The sequence below is a fragment of the Glycine soja genome, chromosome 18 (genome assembly GCF_004193775.1).
Source record: "Glycine soja cultivar W05 chromosome 18, ASM419377v2, whole genome shotgun sequence".
NCBI lineage: Eukaryota > Viridiplantae > Streptophyta > Magnoliopsida > Fabales > Fabaceae > Glycine > Glycine soja.
In genome coordinates, this window is record NC_041019.1 from 23,512,750 (window position 1) to 23,525,031 (window position 12,282).

At 31.1% G+C, this 12,282-nt stretch overlaps 1 protein-coding gene across 1 annotated transcript; it reads right to left on the reverse strand.

Moving 5' to 3' along the window:
* Nucleotides 1-1,011: 1,011 nt before the first annotated feature.
* On the reverse strand, nt 1,012-4,617 carry LOC114394713 (BTB/POZ domain-containing protein At1g67900-like). The gene is made up of 4 exons (XM_028356381.1): nt 4,184-4,617; nt 4,011-4,080; nt 2,581-3,852; nt 1,012-1,855 (listed from the first exon to the last, which is right to left on the reverse strand). The coding sequence occupies exons 1-4, from the start codon at nt 4,240-4,242 to the stop codon at nt 1,358-1,360; spliced, it is 1,899 nt and encodes a 632-aa protein (XP_028212182.1). The 5' UTR covers nt 4,243-4,617; the 3' UTR covers nt 1,012-1,357.
* Between the last annotated feature and the right edge of the window lie 7,665 nt (nt 4,618-12,282).

Here is a 12,282-nt window from a genome sequence, read left to right on the forward strand (position 1 = left end):
AGTACCAAAAAAAATTGTTAATGCTAATCATACCTAGTAGTAAATCAGTTACAGGAATATTCATGCAGGCATGCTCTCAAAATAGTTATTTAGTCAAGGTCAAAGAAACTATGATGACTAGTGATCATAATTGCAACAATGATGACGATGACCACCACAGCCAGTCCCCCACTATATGATTCCCATAAGCTTTTATATGACTTTGTTGGAACTAAAAAAAAGGGTATGATTCTTTCACCGCCTCCAAAACAGTAAGAGGTCGGTCTCAAGTTTGAGAGATTGAACTAACTAGTTAGTTCTCTAGGGACATAATTCATCCCATCAATCCCACAAAATCCAAATTAATGATAGTAATTAGAAATCTGAGAGTAAAGGAGGTTGAAAGTGACCTCCATCAAATTGATCTTAATACTGCAATTAAGAAGTCAAATCAATACCAAAATAATTACTAGCTGATAGTATTAAAGAAGTCTATGATTTCAGGGCCTCAACTTGTTAAACATTTTTCTTAGTAATGCTGAAAAGGCTTCGCTTTAAATGGAATTCCCATCTTTACTCTTCATTTGTTTTTTGCTTAGAATAGTATATATAGATACATGGAGATTTATGTAGGGATGGAGCAATGCTGAGTCATGGGTATTAAACACAACAAGTGGTTTTAGATTCAACAGTTGTCGTTGTTTCAATAAAACCACTTAGAAGCAAACATATCTTACCAATGCTGGATCTTTTTCTTTCTTGTTTATTTGTGCTACTTTTTGGTCGGCTATACATTGCACATCATTTTGTTAATCAAACTAACACACTAGATTGTTCCACTGCATGATATATTAATGACAAATCTCTGCTAACAAAACATCAAATGGTCGAACCTTAATTATTTGCCACAAGTCCTATCCATAACAAGATATCAATTCAATAAGTAACTAGATTATCCGCGTGGATACAAAATAGATATGAGGAAGATAATCTGATATTACAGTATTAATTGCTGTGTCAGAAGCATGAATATGCCAATAATTAATTTTATCAACAGAATCAGGACCCATTTGAAGTGAACCATCAAAGATGAACATAGCCACGTGTTTCAGATTCGTGGACACACACGGCACCATTGGACCTACAATACGTCACTTACTCCTAAGTTTCCTCTTCCTCATCATCCAGTTTTTCACATGTTACCAAAGAGATTTCCCCTCTTGTGAAAAATCTTGTTTCTCATTATTATATAGGTTACACGAACAATGCACATTTGGATTCAATGATTTTCCCTAGATGTTACATTACAACTTACATATAGTATATGTTACCCTCTAATTCCCCATATCCCCCATCATGGATAATCTTAAAAATTCACTCAATTCTTTTCAGTGGCACTTCTGTTTGTAGCCCACAACTTGCTAAACATTCGTTTGGGCTGAGTGGGAAGACCAAGACCCTTAAATTTAGAAGTTCTTCCAATCTCATCACGGGGCACAACATTTTCATCCAAGTCATCCTCAGCTAGCTTCATTCTGAGGGTAGGGTTCCTAGTTGTTGACTTTGGTGACTTGAATCCAGAAACACTCCAATTGTCATCAGCATGAATACTAGTCGTGGTGCTCAATGGTGCTGTGTGCTTTGAAGGGTCAATGCCATGAGCTGTGAGCAATGCCTTGATGTTGCTTGGCATGTCACTCACTTTGCCTCCAGCTGCTGCTGCTCTTGCTTGCTCAAAGAAGAGAACTTGGACTACAACTCTTAGGGGAAGAAGCTCATTCTGTGCTGCATGCATGCATGCTTCCATTGACAGTTTTTTGCAGTCTAAAATTCTACATAGTCTCTTCCTTTCACTCTTGCTGAGTTCTGGATGTGCCTACATTTTCAAGTTAAACAAAAAATTTAGTGATACTAATAAGGTTCTTTCTTCCAGTAACAGACATATATTACATTACTAAAGTGTTCAGAGTTCTCTTTTTTGTAAAATTTTTGCTTAATGGAATGGACACATTTATCATGGATAATGGGAAGAACACACTATCAATCATGTGAAGGACTAAAGGACATTTATCTCCTTTTCTTTTTATCCCGATCTAATGAACACAACTAGTATAAATAAAAACTCATTAGGATCGGTTTAGTGGCAGAGGATTTGAGTATTTTGCAGGATGTCGTAAGTTCAAATTTCACTGTCGCCATTATACACTTAAGAATCAAAAAACTAGTACCGATAAAACAAACTCGTGTGTGCCAAAAATGTTCTTTCATAGTTATCACTGGCAATTCTTTTCTTTCTTGTTCCAACCAAGTGAAATGACTAAATGCCAGAACGGAAATTAGAAACTGCGAGTATTAGTCAGAAAGTGGCTTCATTCAGGCCAAAATTTCTGGTGGGTCATCCTACACCTAAACCACGAAAAAATGTTGAATGAGACAAGATTTCAAGGTCGAGTTGTTTATCCACCAATTCTGTCCCACCACTGAAACATGTTCAACCAGAGTCCCCCCGGGAACCCCTCTTTGTTGGCCATTATTTATTTCTAGCATGTACAAAATGCAGTAATTCTGAAAACAAATAGAAATTCCTCACAAAAAAATTACCTTGAGGTAAATGTCAATAGCTCTGTACAGATCATCATGGTCATGCCTTGCAAAATCTGGTATAGTTTCAGCAATAGCAATGAATTTTGAGAGAGCCAAATTCACATCCCTGGCCACCTCTTGAAGGTACCTATCCACAAGCTTTGCCACCATAAGTTTTGAGCTATGAGAAGCTGAGGAGGACCTCCTACTCTCTTGAAACTCGAAGTTAATATTCTCCGCGGAACGAGACCGCCTTCTTTCGACGGCCAACCTTGATCTTGGAGGGCTGGTTGGAGGACTCTGACCTTGCAACATGAACTGTTCCAATATGGTCATCACCAAGTCCACTTCATACATCATATCATTAGTACTCTTAGACACCGAGCGTATCAGAAGATCGTTAACCGTTGCTTCCTCCAATTGAAGTCCTACTCTTGTGGCCAATTCCACTTTAGAAGAAGCAGAGGCATTGAGAATATTAGCAGCCTTCAAGAGCTTAAAAAGGAAGCTGCAAGAAACAGCACCTTTCTCTGCTGGAAGCAAGCTCACTATTGATTCCAAAAGCAGCCTATGCTTTGAATTCACTTCACTAGCAGAATCTGAATCTGAGTCTGATTCAGTCTCCCTCTTGACATTATGCACATTCTTCCTTATATTTGGTAGCCATCTAGATGCATAAATTTTCAATGCATCACCAATGAGATTTGAGGGTGTCTTGCCACCAGATTTGATAGCCATCATGGTTCTCCAATACAAGTCTATGCTCAAATCTGCTAAATCCTCAGCCCACCATCCCTTGCTTGTTGATTTGTGTCTCAGGCTTTCGGTTTCGTTGTATGAAGACACATCATTCCTCAATCTCCGGGAATGGCTGTGTGACAAACTCACCTTTGAGGGGTGGCTTAAGGCCTTTGAGGCAATGGCCTCAATGCATCTGCTGGAAACTGTCAAATCCTCTGACCACAAAGGCAATGCCTTTGTGGTTTGGAGAGTCACAATGGAATCCTTCCAGCCATTGAGGATGCAAGAGTTGAAGAAAACATCAAGCTTGTAAATCAAATTCCCCTTCTCAACATCCTCAGTCATCTGCAAGTACTCGGCCGCGCTTCGCGCGGCCACAATGTTGTAAGCACTGAGAGTGATGGTTATGCCATAGCAGAACTTGGCACACAGCTCAAATGCTTCCACCCCACCCGGAAAATCAGGGAGTTGGACTATTTGGTGCTGTGGAGAATCAGAACTCTCTGAGCATAACCTTTGCAGGCGCAAACATTTGGACAATAGTGGAAACTGAACAACATCATGAACTTGTGTGACTAAACAATAAAAAGATAGAAAAAGTTTTGTTCAAAAAACAAAATGGACTGAGATATAGAACTTGAAGAGTTTCTAATTTTCTATAATTGGTAATTTGGTATCCTCAAGTATAAAAATTTCAAGAAGCACACCTTGTGAAGTAGGTATCTAGTTCCTTTCACTTGAATTATGAGGTCACTTGAAACTTCAGAAGAGATTGTCCTGCATACAAAGAAAAAGAAAAAACTCATGTTACTCACCTAAAGCTGATACATCATCAATCGTCTACAATTAGAAACAATCAAATGATGAATCTATGACTTGCCTTACAGACTCTGCAGTGTAAAAGGTGTCCGAACGAGATCCAAGTTTCATAAACTTCATGACTGTGTGTCAATTTCTTTTATACTAAATCATATGTTAAACTGAACCAGTTACTTGAATAATTCAGAACTGCAGAAAGCACAAGAAGTGCATAGAGCAGATAGTGGTGAAGAAAATCTACATGAAATGCTCTTTCATTATATTGCCAAGTTGAAAATCAATCAACAGAACTCATAAAGTTTCTGGAGCCTCAATACAAAACTTCAAGAACTCTCGGACAGAAAGAAAAAGAAAGTAAAGAAGATGAAGAAGTTTTTTCTTGGATGAGAGAGAAGATGTCAAAGGAAAAGGAAAAACAAGAGGCTTGCCATGGGAAGAAATAATATAAAGCAGTTTAAATAAGTAGGAGTGACAACAAATTTGATAAACAGGAATGCAAGTTTTATCCCATTTATTCAAAAACACAATTTTCGTTATTGATTGAAATTTGTAAAAAAAAAATGAAATTATAAATGGAATTTGTTAAATAATAGATGAGACCTACGTAATTCTGTAAGTAATTATAGATTATAATGTTCAATCATTGATAGAAAGTGTATTTGAAAGATTACGGAAAGAAGTGTGTTTCTAACGCTGTTCAATGCTCAATCAACATAAATTGGGACGAGAGAGCATCTAACACTACAAAGTTAGGACATACCTGATAGGAGATGCTATTTTGGGTTTTTAATAATCTTTTTTGGTGCATTTTACTCTTAAGATTTCCTAAATTTTTTATTTCAAAAATAGATATCATTTTTTATAAAAAATTATTTTAAAATAATGAAAAATGATTAATTATATATTTTTTTATTTCAAAAATATTTATAATTGAAAATACAAAATTTATTAATAATTAAAATATTTATTTATCAATATAATTTAAACTTGCAATAATACATAAAATTGATAGAAAAAAATACAAACATCGACATTGAATAATAAAAATTAAATTTCTTGGAAAAACAGAAATAGAAATAGAAAAAAAATAGTGCATGATAGACAAAAAAAAATATCTTTTGAGAAATAATACAAATTTTGGTAATTTTCATAAAAGAACGTGAAAATCTTACCGTCAACTTTAATAATGGATCTTATAAATATTAGATTTTAAAATCAAGATCTCCTCTCAAGAATCACTATTGAAAATAACATAGCTAAATTGGACATTTAAAGAGAAAGGATAGAATTAAAGAGCAATAATACATATTCTTCCCGATTTAGGCTAAGATATAGATTACATAGGCATGCTCTAGAATAAATGAACTATATATATAGCTTAGCAGCACAGCACCCACACAAAAATATGGAACAAAACCAAATTTTGTTTTTAAAAATGATTATAAATTGAACAAAAAGTTGGATGTATTTTTTAAGTATGGTTTTCAAATCGAAATAATTGCAACTCAATAATCTACATAACAAAAATTAGTATTTAGCGTCAACACATATAACTAGGTTGTCTTTACAAATTCTCCTAAAAATCTTCCTATTATTTTATAAGAAAGAGAATAATTATAAATTATTCTTAGACATTCTTCTATGAATCCCCTTACTTCTTTTTGTATTGTAAGTTTTAAATATGTTTTAGGTTTAACTATTTATTTGATGTTCCTATATAGTTATTTTTTTAAGTCTCATGTAATTTTTAATCTGTTTTAAAAATTAAAAAAAAAGATTAAAATGATATGTATAACGAAAAAAAGAATTATATTTTGTAAGTGATATCATATCTTTTTACAAATCTTTTTCTTATTTTATAAAGAAAATATTAATAATAAATATATTTAATATCTTTAAAATATAAAACTTAGAATATTTACAAGAAAATTTATAAGAAGATTTAAAATTATTTATAAAAAAAAAGCATCATTGTATAACAGGAAATACTCAGCTAAAATAAAGAATGCAATTGAGACGTGAGATTTTTACAAGCTGAGGTAAGAGCATCTGGATACTCAATAATGAAACTGTCAATCATTCATTGACCAAATTCGACCTAGGAAGATTGTGCAACTTTATTATTTATTTATATTTTTATTCTGTTTTGCTTTGTTACTTAGTAGAACTGTAGCATGTTGTTCTATATTAACAAAAAGAAAAGAGAAAAGAAATACGGTGTTGTTGTAGGCTGTTACTTTTTACTATGGAGACAAGCCATTGCTAGCGTGCAATTCCAAAGGGCAATTTCCACGTGCTTATCCTGCGCCTACTAGTTACCCTTCACAATTCCAATGGATATCCTCATGTACATATTAATTTCATCTTATTATATACTATAAAAGATCATGGGTAAAGATTGCCCCTATGTGTTACAAAGATAACCAAATTGCCATTTTTCTCTCTTTTTTGTCTGTCTTCTGGACGAGCCTTCATTTTCATTTATTGCAAATGGCCCAGTAGATAGAAACTCGGCCAGACTATAAAAGGGACAAACTTTTTTTGAAATTTATCAAAATAGGAGTAAATTTCAAATTAATACCCACAATTCTATTACTTTTGAAATTAAAGTCGTAAATTAATTCATAATTTTTTTTATTAAAGTCGTAAAAAAATAATTTTAATTACAATTTTAAAATCATAAATATTTTAATTTTTTTAAAATAAGTCGTAAACATATTTACTATCTCAAAGTCGCACTTTTTTAAAATTAATTATTAATAAATTTAAATTAGTTTTAATTTTAAATTTTTATTTCAACGTTTTTAATCAATCTTTTTAATATTTTTGTTACTAATATAAATAAATAATATTAACTTAAAATTTATCAAATAATATTAAATTAATTTTAATTAATTTTTACAGTTATTATTAAGTATATTAATAATTTCATATAGTATTATCAATTAATTTTATATGATAAAATTATTTTAATATTAAAAAAATAATTTAGTAATAAAAATAGTTGTTTTAATAAAAACAATATAATATATTACTATAAAATAAACAATACAAGTTAAACACTATTGTAAAATTAAAAAGTAATAAAAGTAGTTGTGAAACATCATCTTACTATTAATATTTTTCTTAAATAAATATATATTATACTTTTTAATATTTTTATTTAAATTTAAGTCTTTTGTTTACATTATTTATCTAATTTATGAAACAAATAATAATCCTTAAGGTTTAGTAAAAAAAATATAAGAAATATTAAATAAAAAATATACAAATATAAAAATATTAAATAAAACTATAAATTAAAACTAATTTAAATTTGTTAATAATTAATTTAAAGTGTAATTAAAAAAAATCAAAAGTCGGTTACTTTTTTATGACTTTAGTAAAAAGAGAAAAAAAAAAACAACAATAACAATAAAAGTTGTGAATTATTTTACAATTTTCTCTTTAAAAGTCGTATTCCTTTAGGAATTAATTTGAAATTATCCCATTTAGTAAATTCCAAAAATAATTACCCTTTTTTAGTAATTTCAACTCGAAACTCCGCATATCATGAGTAAAACTTTGAAAAACTCTAGGTTATCCAATGTTGGTTTCATGAGACGTAGATTTTTAACTTATTAGGTAAAATTAAGTTTTTTTCTGGTTGCGAATTTTGGCTGTAAGTGCTGGAATTGGTTAGAATGTGTTAATCTTGTAGTTGATGGTTGTCTTATACTTTGTCTCCCTTAGGATTCTAAAGAGGCAAATATCCTGTGTTGAGTAACCGAGGGAATTAACTGCACCAAATTTGATACCATACTTTAATTTATTTATTTATTTATATATATGATTCAACTTTTTTAATTGCTACTCGGATCTTTCTTTCACACTTGTAATCAAACATCGTGTGATTTTTTTTTTCCCTGGAATTCTCTCGCTTTCAGTTTGATGAGCTCATATAAATAATTAAGGAACTATGAGATGGATGGCTGCGGGCCCTTTATTGGTAGGAAACAGAAAAGGAAAAACAGTTATAAGGGTATGATATTCATGATTGGTTCCATATAGTGATGTGTCAGAATGATTTGTTCAATGCTAAAATCAATATATCAATTTTTGTTGGAAGAATTATAAGAAAAATAACAGAGAGGAGAGGAGGGGTCGGCTTCTATTTTAATTATATGCTTCATCGATCCAAGCTTTAAGAATCCCACCCTCATAGATTCCACTGTAAAGATTGAAAACACTCTTAGTTTTGTAGTAGGCCTACAATGTTCATGATGCATCATCTCAAAATAACAATGAACAGAGAAGTACGATGGAGAATTTAGCTCCACAAAATTATTCTATTAAGTGGTGGTGTACACACCTATGATTCTCGTAATTTGATCTTACGGCATTAGTCATTTGCCAGGCTCATGTTTTCTCATACTTTAAAAGATTAATGCCTTTTTTATCCATTGAATTTTAAGAAAAAATCTTGAATAGTGAAACAACTAAGCCGAAAATGAGAACCAAGAAATGGCCTCTACAGCCATCGAAAAAGAAAAAATTGAAAAAAATCCTAACAAGGTTCGAAGTGAAGACCAATCGATTTGAGAATGTTTTTGCATGTGACTTTGAACAAGGTGAGAATATATAGAAACATTATTACATGAATATAAAGATTGCTTTGTGTGGGACTATAATGAAATGGTTGGTCTCAGTAAAGATTTGGTTGAGCATAGACTACCTATTCAAGAAGGCAAGAAATCAACAAAACAAACCCCTCGAAGTTTCGCACCAGAGGTGGTAACTAAGATCAAAGAAGAAGTCGAAAGGCTATTTAATGGAAAGTTCATCTGAACAGTAAGGTACGTGGATTGGATTTCGAATGTCGTTCCTATAATTAAGAAAAATGGTAAAATGTGTGTTTGCATATATTTTGTAGATTTAAATTCAATAACTCCTAAAGATGAATATCCTATGTTGATATGTTAGTTGATTTAGCACCCGAGAATGAAATCTTTAGTTTATTAGATGGTTATTCTGGTTATAACCAAATTTAAATGGCTGAACAAGATATATCAAAAATATCCTTTCAATGTCCTAGTGCTTTGGGCACTTATGAAGGGACAATCATACCATTTGGCTTAAAAAATGTAGGTGTGACTTATCAAAAGGAAATAGATTCATTTTTTCATGATTTGATAGGTGATTACATGCAAATATACATAGATGATGTGTTGTTGTTAAATCACAATTGAAAGAGAATAATTTGACTCATTTGAGAGCATCATTTGAAAGAATGAGAAAGCATGGATTGAAAACGAATCATATCATTGGGTGTTTTTGTAGGTGAACTATTTTAATTTGTCATACATAAAAAAGGAATCCAATTTGACAAAAACAAAGCCAAGGCAATAATAGAAACTTCTCCACCTAAGATTAAGAAGCAACTTCAATCCCTATTAGGTAAAGTGAATTTCCTTCGAAGGGTTATATCTAATTTATTTGGAAAAACTCAAGTGTTTTCTCTTTTGCTTTGATTGAAGAATGAAGCTAATTTTAAAAGGGAGAAGGAGCATCAAGATGCCTTCGAAAAGATCAAGAATTACCTGATTAATCCACCTGTTATGTGTTAGACATTGGACGATCCATCACTAGCTGATCCAGACATCTCTTAAAGTTTTGATGAAGACAAAGATATAAATTTATGTTAGTCAATTTGTTACATGTAAGTATACAGGATTGATGATTGGAAGCAACATCAGGAGAAACTTATCCATTAGTGGATACCTCTTCTACTGGAGTAGGAAGTACTCATCTAGTCCATCAAAATATCTATTAGGATATGAACGCTTATTTGAATTTATCAGTTTATGCCAGTTTATATGATTCTATTTAAAAGGAATAAATCTGCAAATCAAACTTTCATTTCCTTTTATGAGTTTAATGATCATATTGAGTTATGAAAGTTTTGATTCTATCAAATAGAAATGCACAACAATTATATTATCCAATCCCGAAGATACTCTCCATAATTACGAGCTTCTCTCTACCTATAAATACGACATCAAGGATTGAAGAACAACGATGAAAAAGTGCAGAAAAACAAGAGTCGTGAATCTAGAAACAAGAGAAAAGAAAAGCATTAGTTGAGAAATACACTGAGCTTAAGAGAGTCCATTCTTTGTAATACACAAAGTACTTCTAAGATATTAGAACTTTATTGTAAATTCATTCATTGAGTGTCGTAAAGAATCTCTGATTATACATCAAAGTTTTGTTTGTGAAAGCCAACAGAGACTTAGTGACAAAATAATACTTAGGTGTTCTTAGATTCAAGGGGAGTCTAAGGATTGTTGTTAGAGTTTTATTCACGTTAGATTCAACTTATAGGCTAAGTAACACAATCATGATGTAGTAACTGAACTATTATGGTAGATATCAATGAAATCTTAAAAGATATGGTATTATTTAAATTTTCAATTTTAGAATTTTTACTAACTACCTAGAAGATAAGAGATATTTACAATCTAATAAAATCTAATGTAAAAGATATATAGACTCACTCTATTTACTTTAATTATTATCTACTAATCTATCTACACCTAATAAAATTTTTCTATAATTATCTATAACTATTTACATTATTTACTAGTCTATTTACAAATATTTAAAAGTTCTTAATCAAATAAAAATAAAATTTCATTTATTCTTCAATAACGGTGCCAAAAACTTGTTAGGTTTTTATTTCATGTTAGATTCAATTTATAGGTCAAGTGTAACCCAATCATGATGTAGCAACTGAACTATCGTCCATGTCGTCTCCTAAAGGAATAAAAGAGGGATTTCATATAATTATTTAACTAAGAACTAGGTTTTTGTATTTTTGTTTTGTGCTTGCCACGAAATAAATAACATAAATATAAACTGCAATAAAATTAAATGATAATAAAATAATTAAGTAAAGATAGAAATACTAGACTTGGATGGTGACATCGATCTTAATGAATGAATATCTAGGTGTGGACATAGAATTCTCTCAATCCACTATAACTTGACAATTCTCTACTTATCTGTCTTGCTCATCCTCAATTCACTAATGTATTCTACCTCGGCTCCTGTATGGTCGCAAATTCTTAACTAATTGTCTGATACCTAATCCCCTGGACATACCGACAGAAGCAATCAACATTAATGGTCGAGAATTAGCGACACTTAACCAAGATTATTCTATCCCTAGAGATAATCTCAATTAAGTACTTGATTAATGTTCAGGTTTCAACAAGGCTCGACAAAGTGCAAGTCAATTCCTGAATTCATCTACATAATGGTCAATCAAATAAAAACATTAAGTACAAAAATAAATAAAGAACTCAAGATGAAGTATTGAATTGATAGAATTAAAGCGAAACAAGGCTCATCCTTTCCTCTCCTAGGTGGAAAGAATTGCACTCATAAAATAACACAATGAAACATAGTGTTTAATGGAATAATGAAGGTGTCTAGTAGGTTGAAGTCTAAAATATAATTCTATGAACTGCTTGAGACTGCTACTCATTACAATCAATGTCTAGCCTCCTATTTATAGAATTATAGCTAGATTTAATTAAGGATATAATCACAAGAAATTTCAAACAAATAATATCTCTAATTAATTCAAGTAATTATCTTCTTCTTTAGCTAATTTATCCTCGAAAAATATCTTTCTCTTGATTTTCCTAACTTTTATCTTCAATCTTCTCAATTTCTCCTTCTAGAACTTTTTGTTGATTTTAGGCCTCTAGAGCTCTAGCGCTTAAGCGGGAGATTGATGAAAAACTATCAAAAAATCATTAAAAATAACCAAAACATAAAATTCTACCTAAGACAAAGTAAAAACTGAATTTAAAGCTAATTTGATTCAAAACAAGGCCTAAAGTTAACTATAATGCTAAATAAACGTCACAACATGCATATGAGAATCTGGTAAATTTTACATTTATCAACACTCCAAACATAGAAACCTTTCTTATGCTCAAGAAGGGCTAACTAAAACTACTAAAACAACAAAAATAAAACTACTTAAAAAAAGTAAGGACTCAAAAACTAAATTAAATTAAGACTCAGAAAGAAAAGACAAATTAAAACTAAAGACTAAGGATACACAATGACAAGTTACATACACACTTTTCTTGCATTCCCTTTTATTCA